The sequence below is a fragment of the Nesoenas mayeri genome, assembly GCF_963082525.1.
Source record: "Nesoenas mayeri genome assembly, chromosome: 2".
Lineage (NCBI taxonomy): Eukaryota > Metazoa > Chordata > Aves > Columbiformes > Columbidae > Nesoenas > Nesoenas mayeri.
This window is the reverse complement of record NC_137543.1, coordinates 53,848,700-53,874,181: the sequence shown is the minus strand read 5'-3', so window position 1 is coordinate 53,874,181 and position 25,482 is coordinate 53,848,700. Positions and strand designations below refer to the sequence as shown.

The 25,482-nt window shown below is 41.9% G+C and overlaps 1 protein-coding gene across 1 annotated transcript in view; it reads right to left on the bottom strand.

Annotated features, from left to right (window-relative positions):
• ARHGAP28 (Rho GTPase activating protein 28) overlaps window positions 1-24,712 on the bottom strand; it is a gene marked incomplete at both ends in the record, with an annotated part of 74,188 nt that extends 49,476 nt beyond the window's left edge. Inside the window, one exon of the mRNA XM_080339377.1 lies at window positions 24,582-24,712. Coding sequence (XP_080195503.1) covers window positions 24,582-24,712 — 131 coding nt within the window. The remainder of the gene's footprint in view (window positions 1-24,581) is intronic.
• Window positions 24,713-25,482: the final 770 nt, after the last annotated feature.

Here is a 25,482-nt window from a genome sequence, read left to right as displayed (position 1 = left end):
TCATAGAGAATCTGCTAGTTACCTTAATTCCAAGGATATACAATAGAGTTCCCTAGGGAAGCCACTTACTTCCCCTTACAGACATCATTTTTTTTCAAAGCTGAACAGGTCAAGACAGCCAAGAATAAAAAGATAACACGCTGGTGGAAGAGTCACTAAGTGAGGAAGAAATAAATAACATACCCTAACAGTCATGTGGCAAGAAGATGAAGAAAATCATTACTTGCTAGCATCTCCAATTTTCAATGTATTTTCACCAGAAAAAAAGAACCGGAGCTCATAGCCTGTAACACCACAATTTCCTACAATTTCCTACATTCACCAGGACCAATTTCTGGCTTTTACGTCTCTGCAGCAACAGCTTGACCATGCCCACACCCTGAACCAGGTATGGCCCTAAAGGGGCTTTTCTAGGTACAGTTTGAATAAACTTTCAACTTTCTCATCTCGAACAATCTTTCCAAACTGGTCTTTCTGCTGCTTTTTCTCCCTGATGTTGCTCCATGTCTTTGACACACAGGGAAATGTTAGGGGTAGGGTTCCTGCAGTCTAAAATGACTGCCTTCCTCTCTTCTCCAGAACAAGAATATTCATAACATATGATGTGGGCTGAGGATTCAAAGATGATTATAAAAAGTATAGAAAACCCAGAATGCATGACATCAAGGGCTGAAGGATTATTGCAGCTTGAGCAAAAACAGAGGAACTTTGTCTAAAACCAAACAAAGCCAAGCAATGGGTAAAAGCCCTGGCTTACTGATTGCCAAATGTTAAGACATTTATTCCCTCTCCTCCCTTAGATGTTAACCAAGCACTGCTAAACTAACTGCAGCTAAAACACTGTAATGCATCAGAGATATTTTTATATTAACAGATGTTCTTCACTAATGTGACTTTAAAAGTAACTGTAACTGCCAAATTCATGTTTGGCCAGTAACCTTTATTTTAAGAAGTGGGGTGAGTTTCTACAGAGTTTCTAATGGTCTATGGACCAATTCACTTCTTAAAGGGGAGCACTTAATTTGAACAGAATATTTTACTAATTTCACCCACTGAGTAATTCCAATTTAATCAGCAATATTACTTGAGGGGGACCATAAATCATGAAATATATTCCAGTAAAAAGACTTAAAAAAAATCCCTAACTAAACAGGCATTACATCTGAAAACTCTGTTGGACACAAACAGACAAAGGAAAATGAAGTTTTTACTTTCTATACATAATTATGCCTCTGAATATGCTGTATCAATTACAAATGTCCAATCTCCAAAGTTTATTCTTTTAAACAAAAACATACATAAGCCAAAGACATATCTAATTACCATGTATAACATAAATATTAGGTTAGTCTAAGATTTTGTTAATTATTTGTCATGAAAGCAGAACTGGGTTTGGCAGTCAGGCAGAATTTGAGATGCCCGTCTTGTACATTGCAGCAAAAAAAGAGGGTAAGAGAAAAGAAACTTTTGTTAGAAAGTTTAAAAGAAGGAATCCATGTTTACCACTCCACTGTGAACCATAACAGACATTTCAACATAAAAAATAAGAGAAATTAAAAGATTCTAACCTGAGATAAAAAAGAAAAAAAAAAAAGGCAGCAGCCCCCCTCAGGAGTAAAAGTAATACAATTGTTTACTATTGCGACAATTTGATGACATTAAGACAGTGACAGTTGCTGAGGCCACAGATCTCCCTTGCTTGGCTTCAGTCCAGAGACCTGGAGCCCACCATGTTCAGTGCTTGGCATACACAGTACAGCCAAAATACACCTGTGCCACCTGAGAAACCAGGACCATTGCTAGCACTACTGAAAGTGGTGTTTTGCCCTCACTTGTATAGGTCTGAGTGGCTGCAGTGCAAGGCAGTGGAGACTCAGGCTCCTAAAAGCCCTTCTATCTGCTCAGGAAAGGAACAACCATCTTTTCAAACACAAATGCCTTCACAAGCCTGACTGAGGTTCCCACTTGCTTTCAAGAACAAGACTTTTTTCAAGATCTAGAAATCTCTGGCTTCAGCAGCAGTGTCCAAACAAGATGTACCCAGCTCCACGGTTTTCAGGAATGACAATATACAGACAGGCAGTTCTTCAGGGCCAATCATCACCTGCTATTTCCAGCTTTTCTTTCTCTCACAATTGCACAAATCCAGCTGGGAAGCCCAAGGAAACCAGAAATGTGACAATATCACAGGTTTCACGTAGTCCTGCAAGATGATTATCTGACAATTATTTCCTCTTGGAGTACTCTCCCTTGTATCAAAGCGCTTCAGCTCACTGTTCATGGAAAAACTGGTGCCAACCCCAGTGCCAGTGGTTTTTCTGGCACTGGCAAGAAGAACAAAAATGCTAATTATCACTAATAGAAAGTGCTGAATCAGAGAAAGGGAAAATTAAAGGTATTTGATAAGAGGTGGTGTTTCAAAAGGCTTTCCTGGCAGCACTGTTGAAGCTGCAGTAACAGCCTCCCTTGCAAGGTCTCTCACCTGCAGGCAGCTCTCTTCAAATGTTCTGGTGGATGAATGCTTCACCTGGCCTCTGTTCTTCTTTTTCTGCAGATACGTATGAGCTTAGAGGGCAACTTATGTCATATAGGACATGCATTATTGACTTACTTAGCCGTGGGTTCTGGCAGATGGGAAAAAAACATGCAATTTAAAGGGAGGACAGTGATCTCTGCCAATGTCACAAACACAGGACGTGTAAAAGTGCAATCTCATGAAGACGTTCCCTTACCCCCTGCCTCACCAGCATCCATCTGAGGGGACTGGGTGCCAGAGACCTCCCATGTGATCCCACAAAGCTATGTCTTTGTAGGGCCGCAGTGCTGTTTCTAGTATTTTGGCCCAATTCCAGCGTACAGGGAGGCCTGTTTACAGTACTTGTGAAATTTCAGTCTGCTGCTTATGCTACTTCTGCTTACTGCATTTCTTTCTGTGCACTGTGAAAATGTTGTTGTTGCTTTTATTATTACTATTATTATTATTATTATGCACTGGAGGTGTGAGTCAGAAGCAAAAGCCTCCTGGGTGCTGTGCTTTGTACCAGCTACATTGAAAAACACTGTTTACCAGCAAGAGCCTCCACCCACCTCTGCCCATGCAGAGCCTTGTGCTCCCTGGCCAAATTCTGATTGCAGTTCAGGCAGAAAATGTGATTTTATATGCTACATTTCAAAGATGGAATTGCTACTTTCTCACTACAGAAACTGAAAAAGTTAGGGAGATAAGAAAAACATAACAATAACATGAAAAATCAGTGTCTTTCTCATATTCAATTACACAGCAATTTTAAAGCTGCTCTCTTGGGTCTTACAAGGCATAGCATTCTGGTCTAGTAAATAACTATTTCTAGCCTTGGAGGGTATGGTCATATGCGTGGACAGACAAGTCTTTAATCTAATCAGTGATCCAGGCATATACTTTGTCTTTTCCACATTCTAGGCCAATTTTATAACTGAGGAAAAGAGGTAAATATTTCCTTTATTTTTGTTTTTCTTTCTGGCAAACTGTTTACAGAATGTAGCAGCTGTTTGAAGATCGCTGGAGGTTTGCAACACTGGTAAAATTTTGTTGCAGGGGATTCAGAGGGTGAGCAGGGGAAAGGTGAGGGGTGGTGTTACTGGGGACTGTGGTTTTGCGTGTGGCTGAAATGCTGGGTGTCTGCACTTTGGTACCACAGCTCATGCACTGCAGGTGACTAACACATCCCGCACACACTCACATATGTATGGATGCACAAATGGGTATGGAGCACTGGAGATACCACACCATGGTGAATGTGTACACATCAAGGATTTTTAAAGCATTTGGTAATAATCAACTGAGAGGGGAATTATGCAGCCTGACCCTGAAACTAAAACTTTGCCATGACAGCAAAAAGTGTCTCTGCTTGCTTTGTCATCCCTTTCTCATTACAGTTTTCAGACTGGTTACAGATCTGGCTATAAAATTTGAAAATTTGCTTAGGAACTGTAATCTACATTTGCTCGTCGCAAAGATTCACTATTATTGAAAAGAATTGAAAGTTGAGTGCATGGAAGGTGCACATCGTGGTGACAGCCACGTTTAGAGTTACTGACTTGAAGTATTTCATGCAGCATATGCTGTCAGGGACATCATGAGTCCTGGTTTTCTAGAGATTTCTTTAATTCGATTTAACAGCCCATTGCCCCTTTGGGATATATGCTGACAATGCCCGAGAATTTATTATATGCTATCCCTTCTCCTCTGAAGTTTTTCTTTTTTATGGGCTCAGCAAAATGAATAGGAGTTTTGAATAACTCCAGGTAGGACTTTAGTTCAGGTTAAAATATTTTCTCCTGGAGTCTTGTCAGATGCTAGCTGCCTGTACTGGAGTTTCCATGGTGGGCAACCTGTGGCCTAAGCCTGCTTGGCTCTGATTACTCACAACAGGAAAGAAAAAATATGGGAGTTGGAGTGGAGTGGGAAAGGAAACTCTGAGTCAGAAGTGCCAGGGCTCAGAGCTGGAAAGAGATTTTTCTACAAACCAGAAATATTAAGCAAGGATTGATTCCCGTGAGGTACTCAGCATGCTGGCCACAATCCAGTAAACCACCAGTGTTAGGGGTGCTCTGGAGAATGCCCCAGGGAACAGCCTGAGCACTAAGTACCTGGCAGGATCAAGCTCCAAATTGGGATGAGATACAAACCAGATGGCTTTGTGTTAGCTTTGTCATATTAATAGGGTCTTTGGTTTGCATTTTGACTTCTCTCTCTCTTATTTCCTCCTTTCTTTCTTTGCCTTTTTTAGAAAACAACTCTCATGCGCAATGGGACAGGAGGACAAGGTACCAAAATTTCCCCTTATAATCTTTTCACATGCATGATACTAAAGCAGCACTGCAGAGGACCTGGGTGTCCTGGTGGATAATAGATTGATCATGAGTCAGCAGTATACCCCTGTGGCGAAGAAGGCCAACTGTATCCTGGTGTGCATTAAGAAGAGTATGACCAGCAGGTCGAGGGAGGTTCTACTCCCCCTCTACTCTGCCCTTGTGAGGCTGCATCTGCAGTACGATATTCAGTTCTGGGCTTCCCAGTTTGAGAAGGACAAGGAATTACCAGAGAGAGTCCAGTGGAGGTCTACAAAGATTATTAGGGGTTTGGAGCATCTTTCTTATGAGGAGAGACTGAGAGTCTGTTCAGCCTGGAGAGGAGAAGGCTGAGAGGGGATCTTATCAACACTTATAAAATCTCAAGGGTGGGTGTCAAAATGATGAGACCAGATGCTTTTCAGTGATTCCCAATGACAGGATGAGGGGCAGTAGGCACAGGCTGAAGCATAGGTGTTTCCATCTGAATACGAGGAGAAACTACTCTGAGGGTGCCAGAGCACTGGAACAGGCTGCCTGGAGGGGTTGTGGAGTTTCCTTCTCTGGAGACATTCAAAACCTTCCTGGACATATTCCTGAGTGATCTGCTCTAGGTGACCCTGCTTTAGCAGGTGGGTTGGACTAGATGATCCAGAGGTCCCTTCCAACCCCAACCATTCTGTGATTCTGTAAAGCAAGATCTGGGAAAACTGCTGCTTGTTTTTAACTCAGATCTGATTTAATCAGCGGCGCTTGGACAAGGACTGTCAGGAGTTCGGAGCTGCTGAAGGATGGAAAATGCTGACTGTCCTCTAATGAGCTTCCGAAATAAGCATGCTGAGTGTGCCGCTGTGTTTGAGAGCATCATTGCCTGCATCAGAGGTCATTCTGATGCCTTCAGGGTTTTTTGCTGGGGGATGGCTGAGCAGGGACAATGAGAGATAGCACTTTGCCTGTTCATAAGCCAGGTTCTAACTGAACTGAAGTGAGGTTGCTGCCATATGGTACTCAGCACTCACACAACCACTGAGGTCACCTGCCAGAAGGCAGTGGGAATAAAATAAAACCCTTGTTGCCGCTTTGTTTTTTTAAACAAGCTCTTGGCTTTCCTCTTCTTTCATTCCAGCACAGTTACAACTATCTCCAGAACTTCCTCAGACCTGTGATTTGTGCACATGCCAGGTTTTACATGGATGTTTTTGAAACTGAGTGCTGCTCAACTGGAAGTTGTCCGAGCTGGAGCCACTTTCCTGTAGGGAGGGCACAGCGAGCAGCCAAGGTGGGACATGAGTCTCTGCCTCTGTGCTGCTGGTACTGCTAATGCACAAGACAGAGCAGTCTGGGCTCAAGTCCGAGCCTTGGAGCCTGAATTAGGGCAAGCTGACAGCTGCTAGACAGGTTAGGGGTATCTACCATTCGCAGGCTCCAGCCGTCACTTGTGCTGGAGCTGTGCACATATGTGGGCTACGCAGTGAGACTTGTGAGGAAGTTTCTGGGATCAATTTAGCATCTAGGCAACTGGAAAAGGAGCTGGCAGAGGCACCAGGCCTTTGCTTTCATGAGTGCATTAATCTTCTCCTGGCCTTGGAGAGAAATTTTAAATGAATTTAGCACATGTTCTCAAAAAGCTTCCTTTCTCAAAGTTATTCGTGCTGTGGATCCTGCACTTACAAATGATTATGACAGAGAAATGGCTAATATAAATCAAATGTTGTTCAATGATCATTTCAGTGAGAATGCCTGATGCTGCATTATTATTTAAGAAGTTAACAGTTGACTACCATGGACCAGTACTTTTGAGATACATGAATTTAAAAAGTATTTTTTCCTAACTCAGAAGGTGATAGTAGGTACATGAGGAAGCACTAATGCCCCCCTTTTTTCATATCTTTCATCACCCAAGAAAATTTCTTTCTTAGGTACAGTTATGGAGTTCAGGGAGAAGTTTCAGATACATCTTATTTTAAGAACTTAGAAAAATAATGTTGTTTGCTAGTGCTGGAAAAGTTCCTGGTTGGCAACTGAGCTACATTAACTATTATGTGAAAGTTTAGTCCATGGAAAATGTAGTATAATTCAGAGTTATTCTGTCATGAAAGAGTTAAAAGCCTAGTCATGTTACTTCTTATTTGCCCTGTGCTAAGAGCAGGTTCCTGGAGGTCCAGGAGGTACACGAGTCTTCAGACAGCTATTTTGTTTGTTTTTCCTACATTTTCAGTCCATACATTGGCCACAGGCAGAGCTACCATTCTGAGAACTGATGGGAAAAGTTTTTTCGTCTCACTGTAACATTTTGAGGCAAAGACCTGGGCTGGAAGATGTATGGGGAGGATCCCAGATCACTCCCAAATTCCACAGTCAGGCTTAGAAATGACTTAGAGCAACTGGATAACACAATTAATTCCTTCAGGTGTCCATCTGTAACAAAAGTACAATTCAACCTGATATGAAACAGAATATGAATAAATAATGCATGAATCAGGCCCAGCAGACACTTCAAGAAACACAGGGTAAGCACCACTAAGAATAAATTTGTGATAAAGTTTGCGTCCGATGAAGATTAAACAACTTTAGCAGCCATAGAGTTTTTCTTGTTATTTATCTTGTCATTAGGGTTAAAACCAGTCCATTCATCAAACGGTGTTCCAAGTGCTTCGAAACAGAGCAAATCAGAAAACTTTCTATGGTATAGAGAGTAGCAGTGTATAAGTTAAGAATTCTCACTCAAGATATCTGATTGGCTTTGTCATGCAAAATAAACTAATTTCATTTTAATTAAGCAAACATTGGATTGTAGCATGGGGTCACAGATAACCAAGAAGCTACTCTCTTATCATAATTTTCAGGGAAGCAGGCCTTTCCTATTTACATATTGTATAGGATAATGGTCAGATAACACACAGTGTAATCAATAATTTGACCTTAGGCATTTCAAGGTTTGCATCAAAGAAATGTACAGACTTGACCTTTCAAAAAAGTTTCCATGTCAAATCTGGTACATGGGATGTGTATTTTCTTATGCTTTCTTTGTTGAAGTGCCTAGTGACATTATTGTGTTCAGTTAGTTCTTTATACTTCTGAGTAACATTCGATTTTAACAATCAGTATTTAATATTCTAGTCATAAGCTTTTTTTCCACATAATGCAATTGCAGAACTTTTCAACAGCTTTGATTTCAAGAAGTGCATTATTAAACCAGTAATTTAAATAAAGCAGCACATCAAAACTAGATGTTGAAGTCGAGATTCATTTAAAATAAGCTTCAACTAAAGAATTTTGCATGATCTTCCATCTACTTTCATCATGGTTTTGGTCTATCCTTCACTTCATGGAGCAAAATCTCTTCCGATGCTGTTGAATGTGTCTCATTTCCAAAGACTGACTAGCCAAGTTTTATTTGATGACAATACAAATTCAAAGAAATCCCCTCATTTGAGTAGTGAAAACTGGCACATGAAAGCATGGTTGTCCTGAAAGTAGATTTTAGATATTTTCTTTTTAACCTATGTGCTTCCTATTTCCTTAACTAATCACATATTTATACTTATGTTTTGAGTTTTCTCTTGAGTTACTTTAGATTTTTGTCATGATTGGAAGATTTCTTGATTAGATTTATGATTGGTTGTTGTATTATTTTATTTTATCTTATCTTTACATAAGCTACTCTTTATGAAAATACAGATAGGATAACATAAAACTCCACCAATCTGCTTCCCTTAGGCACCCAAAGAATTCTATTTCTATTCATTTTCATGGATGTCTCTGATCAGAATCAATTCAATAATTCACCTCTAGAAGGTACAAAATCAGCTGCAAAGACTGAAATACCTTCCCAGTTCTCAAAGTCTACAGGACACATTGCAAAACCACCAAAGAGTAACTCATCAATAGTCAAAATATCAACAGCAAATAGAATATCACAGCTAGAAGAAAAAAAATCCCACAACCTGATACTTACAAAATTTCTTAAAATCTAGCCACTTGTTTCCATCCAGTTGCAGGCCAGAGGATAGCTGTGCACCAGGCAGAGACACCAACAGTCCATCCTTTGTCACCTGCCTCCAGGGCTATTTGAAGTCTGGTGAAGAGCAACCTGCTGCGCAGTTACGTAACGACAAAATAGCACGACGGAAAAAACACATGTGATTTTGCATCAGCTCTTTTGCTTTCTGCACAGCAATTCCCATGAAGATTGCAATGTAGAATATTTTTTTTGTGCTGTTAGTATTGCTCACTTTGAGTTTTTATAGCTGCTTGGAGGTCTGCATCATTGTATTTGATTTCGGCTAATCAAGCAGACAAATGAACAGGAATGCAGACACACAGTACTGTAAAAAACACAGAAGGAAGTTTTTTCAAACAAAATCCCTTTATTAGGCAATGATTCCAGTGATGCAATCAGAATAGGAAGGAAAGTCTGTGCTGCTTCATTGTTTTCTTTGGATTTTGGGGTCCAGTGCTGACTTGTGATAATATTTCCATTCATAAGTATATTTCTCTGAGGGCAATCCAAAAAAGTGACTATGATGAATCTAATAGGAAAAAATATCCCATTGAATTTGCTAAGTTTTTCCATCATGAGTGACCATTACAGAATTGCCCCACTCAGTTATCTTTCCTGTGTAGTTAAGTAGTTTTTGGCTAAGTTTATTGTCTTTATCAGAGTCACAAAATGCAAAAAGTGGATTCAATAGAAACGTAATTACAGGGAAAATCAATAACTGATTCATCCCTGTGAGGCGTTTAAGAGGTTTAAAATAAGATAATGGCGTGAATAGGATAAACGACCAAAGAGGAACACTGCAACGTATATGAAGGGTAGAGAGTTGGTTGTGGGGACATTATCTTTAGAGGCAAGCCCAAAGCCTGCTGTCACCAAGAGGAGTTTTGGATCTGGCCTTAAATGTGGTGAGATGTCAATTACATTTATAATCCAGAGATTCAACTCCCTATAACCTCAACGGTTCAACAGTTAAAGTAAACATGTACTTTCTGCAGACGTGACTTATCTGATCGACCCATCACACCACATAATTCTAAACAGGATTTTCCAGGTGACATGTACAAAGCACTGTATCATCTCTCTGATTTTAGGTAGCATGGTTTAAATGTGAGAAAAAACAACGGTAACAGAAATGTTAGCTTAAGCAAACAGGATTTTTCCTTACATCTTCCCGGCATAAAATGCACAGCAACAGTTTTGCAAAGTAAGCAAATACTTTTAATAAAATGTAAAATTGATATTGAAGATTAAGGAGTTTCCTCCCCTTCTGTAAGAATATGTCACTCCTCTCACCATAGGTATGTGTTGTTTATTGTTAAACATCTTCTGAAGATTGCTTGAAAGCAATAAGTAGATAGCAAGGATAAAGCTGATCTGCTGTAACCACATTATGGAGCATTACTCATTTTATAGGCTTATAGGTTGTCAGAAATGATGGAAAAGTGCTATTAAGTTTTTAACTAAATATAGATCACAGAAAAGCAGAGAAAAATAAACACTGAGCTTATTATCTACAGCTATACCAGTTGTTTAAGAATATTGACGTCAGTGAATTTTTTAAGACCATGTGAAGATGGCCAAACCCATGTATATGTGTTTCTGTAAAGATATCAGAGAAAAACTCTTCCCCCTATCTACCATTTTCCTGGCTGTTTCTGGTACCTATTCCAAAATGCTTTACTTAGTTTATAAGATAAATACAATAGTAAGTTTAAATTTATTTGAAGTCTTCAACGATTGCCTATCAAATCTGTATGCTGCTGCTGCGTCTGGTGAATTCATGGGAGGTGCATATCAAAATTCATTCTCTAAATGGCTGGCTCCAAGAGTGGTGCTACAGGCAGGGCTTTGGATTTTTTGATAATGTTTGGTTCTATAAGACACCAGTCCGGACAGTGTCACGTGGGAAAGGTTTATCTCAGAGGGGCAAAAGAATGCTGGGGCAGGAATTAGCTGGGCTCATTTGGAGAGCTTTAAACTAGGCTCGAAGGGGGATGGGGTTGTAGCTGGGCTTGTCCCAGTGGGGCAGCATTCTAGAACTGATGAGGACCAGGTGGCCTCCTATGCTCCTAGGGAGAAATGGGAGTGCTCTGCTCGCTCCTTGAAATGCCTGTACACCAATGCGCGCAGCATGGGGAATAAGCAGGAGGAGTTAGAATCCTATGTTCGGCTGGGAGATTATGACCTGGTGGCAATTACAGAAACATGGTGGGACAGTTCACATGACTGGAACGTGGTCATGGATGGCTATGCCCTTTTCAGAAAAGACAGGCCAGCCAGGCGTGGTGGTGGAGTTGCTCTCTATGTGAGAGAGCAACTACAATGTACTAAATTCTGCCCAGGAGTGGATGATGAGCGAGTTGAGAGTGTATGGGTCAGGATCAAGGGGCAGGCTGGCAGGGGTGACACTGTTGTGGGTGTCTGTTACAGGCCACCAGATCAGGCTGAGGAAGTTGATGAGGCCTTCTATTGGCAGCTGAGAGTGGCCTCGCAGTCACAGGCCCTGGTTGTTGTGGGTGATTTTAACTTCCCTGATGTTTGCTGGAAGGACCATTCAGCCAGCCAGCCACAGTCTAGGAGGTTCCTCCAGTGCATTGATGATAACTTCCTCATGCAGATGGTGGAGGAGCCGACTAGGAGAGGTGCACTGCTGGATCTCATCCTCACTAACAAGGAGGGTCTGGTCGAAGCAGTAAAGGTTGAGGGCTGCCTGGGTTACAGTGACCACGAGATGGTGGAGTTCAGCATCTTGTGTGGCAGGAACAGAATAGTAAGTAGAATTGCAACCCTGGACTTTAGCAGGGCTAACTTTGGCCTTTTCAAGCAATTGCTGGGGGAAATCCCATGGGCAAGACTGCTTGAAGGAAAAGAGGCCCAAGAGAGCTGGATTGCATTCAGAGATTGCTTCTTCCGCGCTCAGGATCAGAGCATCCCCACACGTAGGAAGTCAAGGAAGGGAGCCAGGAGGCCTGCGTGGTTGAATAGGAATCTATTGGGTATGCTCAAGCAGAAGAGCAGAGTTTACAGATCATGGAAGCAGGGGCTGGCCACTTGGGAAGAATATAAGGCTGCTGTTAGAGGATGTAGGAAGGCAGCTAGGATAGCCAAGGCCTCCTTAGAATTACAGCTGGCGAGAGGGGTCAAGGACAGCAAAAAGAACTTTCTCAAATACATAGCGGATAAAACTAATACCAGAGGCAATGTAGGCCCACTGAGGAATGGGGTGGGTGCCCTGGTGGCGGAAGATACAGAGAAGGCAGAATTACTGAATGCCTTCTTTGTCTCTGTCTACTCTGCCGGAGGCTGTCCTAGGGAGCCCTGTACCCCTGAGACCCCAGATGAAGCCAGGTCAATGGAGGAGCTTGCTTTAGTTGATGAGGACTGGGTTAAGGAGCAATTAAATAGACTGGACATCCATAAATCCATGGGTCCAGATGGGATGCATCCGCGGGTGCTGAGGGAGCTGGCTGAGGTCATTGCTGGACCGCTCTCCATCATCTTTGCCAAGTCTTGGGAAACGGGAGAGGTGCCCGAGGACTGGAGGAAAGCAAATGTCACTCCAATCTTCAAAAAGGGCAAGAAGGAGGACCCGGGTAACTATAGACCGGTCAGCCTCACCTCTGTCCCTGGGAAAGTAATGGAACAACTTGTCCTTGGTGCAATCTCAAGGCATATCAAGGATAAGAAGGTTATTAGGGGCAGTCAGCATGGCTTTACCAAGGGTAAGTCATGCTTGACCAACCTCATAGCCTTTTATGAGAATGTTACAAGGTGGATGGATGATGGCAGAGCCGTGGATGTGGTCTACCTTGACTTCAGTAAAGCCTTTGACACAGTCTCCCACAGCATCCTAGTTGCTAAGTTGCAGAGGTGTGGTCTAGACAATAGAGTAGTGAGGTGGGTTACAAACTGGCTTAAGGAGAGAAGCCAGAGAGTGGTAGTCAATGGTGCGGAGTCTAGTTGGAGACCAGTATCTAGTGGAGTACCTCAGGGGTCAGTACTGGGGCCAGTATTATTCAATATATTCATTAACGACTTAGACGAGGGAATAGAGTGTACTATCAGCAAGTTTGCTGATGACACTAAGCTGGGAGGAGTGGCTGACACGCCAGAAGGCTGTGCTGCCATCCAGCGAGACCTGGACAGGCTGGAGAGTTGGGCGGGGAATAACCTAATGAAATTTAACAAGGAAAAGGGTAGAGTCCTGCATCTGGGCAGGAACAACCCCAGGTTCCGGTATAGGTTGGGAAATTACATATTAGAGAGCAGTGTAGGGGAAAGGGGCCTAGGGGTCCTGGTGGACAACAGGATGACCATGAGCCAGCACTGTGCCCTTGTGGCCAGGAAGGCCAATGGCATCCTGGGATGTATTAGAAGGGGGGTGGTTAGTAGATCAAGAGAGGTCCTCCTTCCCCTCTACTCTGCCCTGGTGAGACCCCATCTGGAATATTGTGTCCAGTTCTGGGCCCCTCAGTTCAAGAAGGACAAGGAACTGCTGGAGAGGGTCCAGCGTAGGGCAACCAAGATGATTAAGGGAGTGGAGCACCTCCCTTATGAGGAAAGGCTGAGGGAGCTGGGTCTCTTTAGTTTGGAGAAGAGGAGACTGAGGGGTGACCTTATTAATGTTTATAAATATATAAAAGGTGAGTGCCATGAGGATGGAGCCAGGCTCTTCTCGTTGGCAAACAATGATAGGACAAGGGGCAATGGGATCAAGCTGGAACACAAGAGGTTCCACTTAAATTTGAGAAAAAACTTCTTCTCAGTAAGGGTGACAGAGCACTGGAACAGGCTGCCCAGGGGGGTTGTGGAGTCTCCTTCTCTGGAGACATTCAAGACCCACCTGGACATGTTCCTGTGCAACCTCACTTAGGTGTTCCTGCTCCAGCAGGGGGATTGGACTAGATGATCTTTTGAGGTCCCTTCCAATCCAGAACATACTGTGATACTGTGATACTGTGATCTGCAGGCTTTAGGGTAGTCCCACAGATGCATATCATTTCAGTGATTGGTTCATTTCTATTGTTGTATAGCCTGAGGTCCCCCTTGGCTTGGATGAAATATAAAATCTATCCCCATGATGGAAACTCATCACCAACAGTCTCAAAGGATGTAACTTAATCTAGCCATCCACTCCACTGATATAATTAGGAATGCACTTTGTTAGCTTCTGAGGGTTTAACTACAGCTGGCTGGGTTCAAGACAGTCTCAGAAACCAATCTGTTCTTAGTAACACCATCTCCTTCACAAAATCACAGACATACTTTCAGCAGATATACCCAGCTAACTGTTGAATGGTGTTTTTCCACCCACTTATGCAGTGGTCAATGTCCTTCTCAGCATAACTGAAGCCCTGGATCAATGCCATGCAATGATTCAGAAACCAAAGGCTGAGCTGACAGCTCAAGAATAAAGGTTATGAACCTTATTTACAGTGTTTGAATGTGGCTCAATTCAGCCTCTGCACATCATCATCTTCCTGATCCAGCTGATGAGATTTAATTAGGAAAGGGATTCTAATGGATAGTCAGATGCTGACTGGCCTATCTATTGTTTAAAAAATAAAAGATGTTTTAGGCTCTATTCTCTAGGAAAATCAGAGCTCTACTCTTCACACAAATTAGCTAAGTTCAGAGAAAAAATTCTAACCTAATTAAAATTTAAAATTTTCTTTAAATTTATTCATCAGGACTACTTCTGGCTCCCTCCTGTACCCCTGCTGTACCCTTGCTGGAATCTGCAGGGACTGACGTGAAGAATACTTTCACAGTGTTATCAATAAGCTTTTCTAACTGAATATCACAAGCACCACTCCTCTCTCATGTGTTTTGCTCTGGTAGGAATCTGATTTGCACAAATGAATGAGATATTCTGTTATGATTCAAGTTGGATAAAGTTTCAGCCTGCAAACTATTTGAGAAAATTGCAGTACCGCTTTCCACCTCCTTACTTTAAGCATCTAGATCTGAAAATACCCAGGCTTAACCTGTTTACCAGCAGAGTGGCCTGTTCAGAAAAAACATACCTTTTTTTTTAAAAAAAAAAAAATTCTTATCACTTCTGAAGCATTAGTCTAAACATTTTGAATTCCAGCCTTCAAGGTTCCACCTACAGCTGTGTCAGCAGACCGGGAACAGGCTCCTCAGGGCCAGAAGCCCTACAACTGTATTGTGTGGTGCTGCACCTGTGTATTGGCTTAGGTAAAAAGCAGTGGTAACATCGCTCTACAGCTCCTGGACATAGCCAAAGAGAGGTCAGATTTGCATACAGCCGCCCCATAAAAAGATATCCTGATTTGCTGTGTTGTAATTGTTACCTGGTAATCACAAAATTCACTGAAGCCATGGATTTATTACTTTGCTGTTAAACCTTATGGTGTCAGACTGAACTTTTAAATTTTGTTTCCATTGGTTTGTTTGGTTCCTTTTTGCCTCTAATACAGATTTTCAGTAGGTGTCAGAATACAGGCATTGGAACTGGGCCTCAAATACTGATAGTACATAAATTTCAGTGTCCTGTGTCTAAGAGAAAAAAAAAAGGGCTGTGAATTAAATAAAAATGCACGATACCTCCTTCTTGCTTCAGTAAGTCTCCAGGTAAGTAGGAGAAGGTTAACTCTGAAAATTACAGCTCACTGTATCTCTTAGATTTCTTGATAGCATCAAGAGGTGTTGGTTACAGACATCCCCATTACTCACATGAATATCATACCCCATGTTTGAAACTGAAAAGAGAAAATGAGCCTCCAAGAACATCCTATGATTATAAACTCTCCATACAAGTGGTTGATTACTTAAAACTACAGTGGGTCATTGTTTTATGGCATGTTAACATAATTAACTGCAGATTTACTTGTATTCAATGTAGACTGAGGCAAGCTGGTTTGGTCTGCATGGTCTTACTGCATTGCTGAGTGTGGCATTGTTAACTTCAGGAATGGGTTAGCTAATTCTTATTTTAAAAAATCAGCAGTTAAAAAAAGCCACAAAAGATGGAGTCAATTCAGGATGAAATGCATCTTGACCACAGAAAACAGCTGCAGAGTCAATGTCCCTCCCAAAAATCTGTAATGTGCTTCCTAAATACAGAACATGGAGGCCCTGTATGCTGAAGAAAGCTTTTCAAAAATTGACATAGTAGATTCCTTTGTTTGTTTATTTTTATTTGCCACTCTTCCTCGGAGGAGACAATTGGCGTGTAGAAATACACTTGAAGAAGATTCCAGCTAATTTTTGTCTTGTGGGATAAGTGCCATATACACTGTGAATTGCCAAGGAGACATGGGTAGGCTTAAGCTTCATGCTACACTTTTGGACTGGTACATACCATATACACATATAAATAAGAACAAATTAATACTTCCAGAAACTTCACATTTCCAGTAATGTTATACTTAAATTCTTGTGGTTTAATTGCTTTTTGTAATTGAAAGAGAGGAGGGAAGAAAGCAAGCAAACAAGGCAGCATCAAAAGATTGGAGCAGATCACTGGGGATTATGCGGAAGTGCATCCTCTGAGTGTAAGATGTAAGGACCTTACACAGGACGGACACAACTGTTTCAGCAGGCTACTAAAGACTCCCACATATTTAAAAGACCCCTCTCCTGTGCTTGGCCAGCTGTCCCTGCTTCCTTCTGCCCACCCTCCCTCCAAAAGCCATCACTTTCAATGTGAAATCCTGCTGCAGCCTGAGTACAAAGGCTTCCCTTTTCTCTGTTCATCAGGATAAGCTCCCGGTTTCCTTTCACTTCCTTGCACATGCACGATCTGGGCACCATCTGGCCCAGAAATGGCCAAGGACAGCCAAGCCTGCAAAACATCTTCAGAGAATGCCCCAGGCTCCCCTGCTCCATGTTCCACCTGTAACTACAGCAAAGATTTTATATTCATCTCTGATACCTCCAGGCAAATATGTAGAACTTGAGTTTTCAAAATGTTTGAATAACAGAAGGAACTACTGCAAAAAGAAGACAGGCCTAGTCACCATTATGTTTTAACTATCTAAGACTTCTGCACGATGTCTTGTTCTGCAAGAATCCTATTAAATAGGAAGGCAATCTGAGTTGAGACGAGTTAACACAACTAGATCTTGCCCTTTAAGCAAAGTTATTGACAAAAAGATCTGAGTTCTGATGGCTTGATTCCATTTCCAGTAAATTCAGAGGTAAAACCTCCATTATTACACCTAAGTATCAATTAACTCAGTCCGTGTACATAAACAAGGCTCATACCCCACTTGATATTCCACTGCAGGATATGTTATTGACCTTTTATTAGAGTATAAAAAAGACAGAGCATTTCATGTTAGATTGGATGCTATGACTATCCAGTTCTTGCTGTCACACTAATGTTAACCTTAAAAAGGATCTGACATTATCACTTTTAGGTTCCCTTCTGACCACTAGGTATGATCATCACTGGGCTAGAAAATAAGCTTGGATGGTATGTTGTTCTGAGCTTTTATTAGCCAGAGAAAGAGAAACTGATGGGGAAAAGAGTCTTCGTCACCATACCCAGAGTTTGAATAGACTAACCCAGAGTCTGGGTAACTGCAGACTCTCTGATGTCTGCAGGAGTGTAAGTAGTGAGGAACTTACTACTCAGCGAGTCGAACTTGTATAAATTTGTTATTCCCTGCTCAAATATGTTCATTGGGAAGCTAGTCTTTTTTCTGGTTAGCTATAGTAAAATATGAGGACTTGCAGATCTAGAGCTGCAAGCATCTCTGGTAACAAACTGTGAGAGTGACCTGATCTCTGATGTCCTGAGGTTTTGCCCACATATATTTAAAACACAGTTGCCCAGCTTGCCTCTTGCTTTACTTGTCTTTCAGCTGGTAAATTATGTCAACCCAGCTGGACTTCTACATCCAGTATAGGTTTTCCATTTATAATCCCCTCTGCCTCTCTTCACTGATAGGGCTCTTCTCCACAAAAAGACTTATGATCATTATTTTGCTCATTATAAGGTCAGAACATCTTCTACAAAAAGAGGTGTTATAAATGGCTCGTATAGTCTTCAGGTGGAAATTCAATAAAAGCAACACTTAGTAGCAGAGATTTCTGTCTTTCTGTTGTTCAGCCTTCTTCTGTCTAAACATCCAGCAAAGGTCCATCCTAAACTGGATGATTTTGCACAACTGAAAATCCTGCAGCCTTACATAACCGATTATTACACATAACACCCTGAATAAGAAAACATAACCATCTTCAAATGAACAAGCTCCTTTAGGCTCCCTGCTCCAGTGTTTTTTCCATTCTCCTCAGAGACTCTGGCAGAGCCTGAAAAGGTAACAGATATAGGCGGGGGAAAAAATAAATTACAGAGACAAGGGGTCCCTCAGAGAGCACTAGTCTTTCTCTTGCATTAATTACAAGGGATGACAACTCAAGCATTTCTACTGACCTCTGCTAAAATTCTCCTTCACAGTAGCAGGGGTTCTCTTTCAAACAACCTGTATTTTAAACCACTTCAGCTTTTGACTTAAAAATCACCATTTAAATGCCATTTCAAAACCTATTGGCACGTGTCTCTGGTGGGACTTGGGGGTCCACTGTGAATGGCCTCACCATACAACATCCTTTGGGACGTATTTCTTTTTTTCTCTCCAGTTCCTTTTATTTACACACAAGGAGGAGAATTAGATCACCTGCCTGTGAAGATGGTTCTTCTCCTGCCCTCCTTTGCTGCCCTCTTCTTCCCATTCCCTTGCTTTCTCTTTTTGTCTCCCTCTTTTGTGTCCTTTCCACATACAACAGGACTGGGAAAAACACAATGGGGACTGTTTCCAATGAGACAAAAAAGAGGGAGGCAGGCCAAGGTGCCAAAATGCCAGATGGGATGCCTGACTTCAGTCAGCAGCCTGGGACGTGACCCTGGACACTCTTCTCCCATCATGGTGGTGCCTGAAGGCTGCACGGAACATGATCCCACCCCAATGGCACATGTGCTGCCTCCTGGCTTCATTCTGCAGTGCTGCCTGGCCAGCTGGAGCAAAGCATCGCTGTGGGCCAAGTGGCTGCTAGAACTGTGGTTTGCCAAAATACAGGATGTTAACTTGACTGTTTGCTATGGATACTCTGCATTATTTCAGGATGTGAATCTATATTTGTACAGTGCTAACCAGATGCTTTTCAGATACTGTCCTAGCTAGGACTTTTACTAGTATTCCATAGTTGTCTTGCAGCTCTCACCACTGTACGTTTTCCACACATTTACACTGTATTATCTTGATCTCCCGTGCAAAAATGATACTTTACAGTTCTTGATTCCTGGCTGTTTGTTATGTGCTGTCAGTCTGCCTGATGCAATCTGAAGGTGTCTGTGTAGGGCATGCAGGACTCTCAGGTCCTACTTCTTTTTTTTTCTTTTTTTCAAGCAGCTCCAACCCTCATGTAATCAGAGATAAGTGACTTAGTTAAAAAATGAAGGGGGCAGCTGGCTAAATGCTCAACCAAACAAAATGATCAAAGGGACAGTGCCAGATGTTTTCCATCAGCTCTGCATATGGAGGTACCAGGGAGAGCAGCAGGAGCACCAAACTAAAAAGAAACCAGAGAAGCCAACTCTAGTTTCAACCATAACGTGAGGAACTGGCTATAAATACTACATTCCTCAGTGAAGCTCCCAGAGGACATTCTGTAGGCATTTCTAAAACCTACAGGAAAAGCATGTCTACTATTGTCTGACTTATTTATATGTATCCTCATGGTAACGGTTTTATTAAGAATTATCATTCTTAGCATCTATAAAAATATACTTTAAAAATAATATTTTAGGAAGTTGCTAGAAATTATAAAAGTGTTTTTTCCACAAAACATATTTTTTACCCAACCTGTGCCAATACAGTATTTTCCTAGATCACTGTTTTGTGGATTTTCTTTTACCACTTTTAGTACATTTTAAAATGTTAATTTCATAGGTTTTAAGTCCAAGTTACTGCAAGAAGCCCAAGTCATTTCAAGTTTTGTTGTGGAAAAGGAGATAGCTTTTTATTTTTGTCTTCTGCGGAAGTTTGTGGTAGAGTGAGATAAACATCCAAAATACCTAAGTTTGTTTATCCTGCATCACTTAGAAGACATTCTTGACATCACTTGTATACAACTGAGCAGGGGAGCTGCTCAATCAGTGCTGACTGAAATTAAACCCAGATCACTCAGCCTCAGGGCATACAGACCTTACTTCCCTGCGATAAAATCTGCTTCTGTTGGGATAAAACCTGAACTGCTCATAGAGCTCCACTTGTCACAAGCCAAATTTCAGTGCACAAAAGCTGCTTCTCCAGTTTTTTACTTCCAGAGAAACAGTCTTTATTTCAGGACACTTTACCTCACCATGACATATCTCTGTAATGCCTTGATGCTCACAAGAGGGGATGAATATTGCAAAGGGATCTGCTCCCATTCTTGTCCAAATTAAAACAAGTCTTAGCCTTGGAGAGTGGGGATTCTGGAAGCTGCCAGCAGGGAACTCAAGGAAACTATAGAAAATATTCCTGTTCTTTTTTTTGATTCTACAGTTTAGTGGTGTCTGCCTAAAAGTCACCTCCTGCCAGCAGGAGGAGGGAGAAGTGCTGAACATTAGGACATTGGAAAGGCATTTCCCTAAGACAGTTGGATGTGCCAGACTTGCCCTTGACTACGGGAGAAGCCAAGAAGGGGTCTTGGCTGCATTGTTCAGTGGTACTGAATTCCACTTCATTCTTTCCTTATGTAGCATGCTCCTAGGTTTTGTAGTATATATGCTGCTCTTTGCATGAGTATTGATTATGAAGATGTTTATTCTATGTATAAACAGCTTGATGTGCCCTTTAAAAGCTTCTCTAAACCCACACTGCAGGAACAAAGCATGTGAACGTGCTTTTTCTTTCCCCTGATTCTTATCTCATGAACATATAAGCCTAAAACACTCATTGCAGTGGAAATGTCTGTGATTTGTAGGGCAGGATGAGTTCTTCGCTGGTAGATATGTTAGTAACAAACGGGCTGAGGAACTCTCTGTCATATTTGAGGCAAGAAAAGCTTGAGCATGACTCACTTAGGAATGCTTTGTACTCCCCTAATTGCTTAATTACCTCAGAGAGCTCACTGGCCATTTGGCACAGAGGTCATGCCTGTTTCCTCTGAGCACAGGAATAACTCCTCCTAGCTTCTCCTAGAAGGATAAAAAGGAGATGTGAGGAAGACCTGTGGCTGTGGCCTCGCTTTTCCTCTGTATAATACAGGAGAAGTATTTCTACACAACTAGAAATGCCTTTATTCTTTGAATTGAAAATGGTAAAGTTTATAATTACATAACATAAATCAGCATTTTCACCTTTGCACTGAGGTAGTACATATATTGAAAGGAATAGTGTGATATTCTGGGGTGTTTGATACTGGTACTTGTGACATCTGAAGTTCTAATAAATGGGATTAAAAAAAGTTGAGAGGGATGCCACGAGTACAGGAACCTTCCCCACTATGCTCATTTCTCATAGAATTAGTCTAATTGCCAAGCAAAGAAAACAGAGATCTCCCCAACACCTTGTTCTTAAAGGTGATAAGTAAAAAAAATATGAAAAATATAAATGTGAGGAACAGGGGCAATCATGCAAACCAGATGACAAATGAAGAGAAAGGACCTGAATGTCACGTGAGAAAAATGGAAAATGAACTTCCTAGTTACATTAACAGAATGAAAGGAAGATTTGACTGGAGAATTCTCCTGGACATCTAGCGAACTCAACAGTGCAGTTTTCAGGGCTCACCCCATGTATGGAACTAGTAAAGTAAGTCTGCCAGATGGAACAAAAGGACTAAGATAGAAATGAATGATATAGATAGCCGAGGAGGAGATATTTAAGTATAGCTATCACTAGTCCCCCTGATGATCTCTTGTTCTAGAGAATGGCTGGGATTTGTGGTTCCTCTTCTTAATAATTTTATTAGTGTTATCAAACAGTAAAATTGGAAGGTAGAATTCTGCTTTGCAGATTGGTGATGGCATCACTACATAGTTAAACTTACATCGCACTCTCCCTCGCCTTCATTACAGCTATGAATTTGCTATCCGTCATTGCACGCTGCTGCATCTTCCATTTGAAGAAGCTAAAGCGCATATTTTTCTCTCCCACTTACAGCCCACCAACTAACAACCCTTCTCTCACTGGGCTTATGAGTGAAAATACTTGTGGTTGCTATACTTCATGCTGATGCTGATGCTGCTAGTGTATGTTTTAGATGTGGACAGGATGTCTGCCTTAGTGGCCCTTCAATAGTTGTAAATGGATGTGAGTCCCAGTGGTGTGATGCATCTAAGTTATTTTGTTGGTGTGAACTTTGCTGTCCATGGGCTTCTCAGCTGTGTACTTGGATTGCAAGAGTGTTTTGAGATAGTAATTTGTTTAAAGGTTCATGGTGGCTATTTAAATCTTTCCTTTTTTAAATAGTGGGAAACAGAGCAGTTTAATGTCGACTGAAACTGCATTAAGTTCCCCTTTCTGTGAGAAACCTCTACTTAGAAGGCTCCCAAAGTGAAAGTGTTTGCAAGAGAAAACATAGCAGGGAGACACTCGTATCCAAGTCCAGCTCTGGTGAATAGAGCTGTTCTTCTGACATGAAGAAGCACTCCAAAGCATGAGAGATGTTTGGAGTGGAGAAAGAAAATGAAAGATCTTGATCCCTGAACTGAAAAAGAACTTGCCAGCAGTTTATCAAAGTGAAGGCTAATAAGCAAGTCTGATTCTGTTCTCACAGATACATACCTGAAGTATGGACTTCATTAGAGCTACATCTAACTAAACCCAACAAAATTCAGAGGAAAGTCAAGCTTGTGTCCCAATGGTTTTTGTTATTAAGTGAAAAATGGACTAACACCTTTATTGTTTGCATGCTTTTTCAAATCATTCTCCCGGAGAGTCAAGGAATTAGCATGTTGTTGTGTGAGTGGCTGCCTCAGGGATCAAGGAACACCAGGCAGAGTCTGTAGTGGAGCTTCTTGCATTAGGATGGCGGCAGAGGAAACTATACAGAAAATGCAGTCCAGGAAAGAGTTCTTAGAAGATGAAGTAGGGATTAAGCCAGAGCCTATTTTACCATTTGCTAAAACTCTCAGTGCATTTGCCTTCATGGACTCTGCATTCCAGAGGACTGCATGCTGGGTTAATAAAATCCCTCTCTTGAACAGGCTTTGGAAACTCAGACGGTCACTGACTGCCCATATGGCAGAATTTGGCGATTGCTATTAGACAGCTGCAGGAAGTGGAAGACAAGAAAAGGCTGACAGCACCAAAATTTTAGGGACACATAGACATATAGAGGGACACATGGCTTTGCCTCATAGCAGGAGCTTCCAAAACCTGTTCCTCATCAAAATGCCAGGATCCTATTTTCTTTTTTACTTTCAGGAACTGCTATTTGCACTTCTGCTTTCCGTAGGTGACACATATGTGATTTAAACCCTCATACACATTGAGCTTAAGTTTCAAGAGCATTTTAAAACAACTAGCACACCTACAAGAAACACAGCAAACCACCACATTTCCGTTGCTCTCCTCAAAGGGAGATCCAGTTTAGCATTCTTCCTTGGGGAAGAAATGACATGCTCCCAGTAACCCAATGCCAAACCACTGTTCTCTGCTTTGAGCAGCAAATGCCATTCTTACCACGTCTAAAAGCCCAGACTGTGTTTCTTTTCTTAACATGAAATTGTGTATTTTGGTACTGCTCTCAAACAACAGTTTAACAGAACAAAGGAGTTATCTTTATGAGACAGCCAGGGAAATACACAAAGAACAGGAAGATGCAGCTAACCTAAATAATGACAATGAAAACAAAACAGCTATCGGCTATAAATAAACAATATGAAGTAAATATCATTATTTTTATTAAGAGAAGACACAGACTTAATTCCTGGGGATAAAAACATCTACTGTTTCCTCAGACTTCAGTTCTCATTTTTTCGGTCAAGCCACAGAATAACATTTCCTTCTTTCTTCAACTTTTTGCAGTATGAACTTTCATACTACTTCTTTTGGAGAATTTGCAAAACCCAGACACGTATGTTTAGGAAAAAGGTCAGATTTTCCAAAACAAAAAAATTGACCAAAATGCTATTTTTGAACTGTGCAAATACAGGCATTCTTACAGAGCAGGGAAGTAAACATACACAAGACTGCATTAATTAAGACAATACTTAGCTTCCTGCAACACAAAGGAATTTTCTTATTTAGACTAAGTCTTTAACCATGCAATCTCCCATTGTGTGCATATGGCTGTGCAAAGCAGCAACTGCAATTTCAGAAAAAGGCAAGAGCTGGTCCTGACCTGACGGGTGAATGGGGAAGGAATTAAAAAATCCTATAAACCAAAGCCAGAATCAACTTTCTTAGAGCCAGGCTCAGTCACTCCAGCCTTCTCACTTTGCATAACATGGTTCTAAACAACCTGAGCAGAAGCCCGATTCACATGCCTTTTTTTTTTTTTCCTCGGGATTGTCTTGTTGAGTATCTTGGGCAGGAAACTGACCTGATTTGTTGACTTACAAGATTTAAAATAAGCACTGGAGTTTCCCCCTCCCAGTCCTGACCAGCAGTGCTGGGCTGAATCACTTCCCCGCTAACGGGGAGAAACGTGCAAGAGCAAAGCGCTTGCAAAGTGACCGAGCATTCGGGAAACACTCTTGGGCTGACATACAGCCAGCAAAAACCATGACTGACCCTGGCGAATTGGCAGAGCACGGCACCGGTCCCCATCCCTCAGGCTTTACCTGCTGGTGGGCGAATGGCCGGGGGGAATGTCCTGCACAAAGTTCTGCTCCATGCCTGGGATCCTGGCGGGGCTGTGGGGATGGTAGGCTGTCAGGACCACGCTGCCCGAGTCCTTCATCTCCATGGTCATAGGCACATGTCGGCCCCGCTGCCGGTGACAAAGGCCGGTGACCGGGGTGTGCCGATGGGCACTGATGGGAGGGCAAGGGGTCCTGTCACGAGCGCCAGAGCATGGCCTGGCTCCCTCACAGCCTCTTGCCACCGTTTGCTGTCAGGAGAGCTGTGTGAGTGAGACACGGCTTCTCTCCCCGTCAGGAAAGCTGAATTAGCATATATTCAAAAACACCGCCCACAAAACAACCCACAGGGAAGTTACTACGTTCCTAGGAAACTAGAAACCTGAGATAATCCTGCACGGCACCGAGCGACCGCTGGGAAAACTTCTTGCTTGCATTCTTTTCCTTTCCTTTTGAGAGCCAATTTCTTATCCTGCTCCTGAAATAGGCTCGACTAAGTAAAATTATTTACCGGTTAGGCAGGAGGACGAGCGGAGAGCACAACTCAAACACAAAAAGTGGTTTGGCAGAGCAGGGAGTGACATTTAAGCTGCTTACATGAGAGATTCAGAAACCAAGCAGGCTCTGCTCTGTTTAAACTATCAAGGAGCAGGAACCTTGATTTCCTACATGCAAGATCATTTCTGTGGCAGGGAACCACACTTACTTTCTCCTGAAATCAGATAAATCTTTTGTTTTTCCTGATATGGCTGTGTACCTAATTAAAAGAGCATCGGGAAATGAGTGAATTATTTTTACAATAGTGTGCGTTCATCTAGATCAATCCCATAAATAAATACACTCCCAGGCAGTCGATATTTTTTCATGATTGCACTTTATCTTT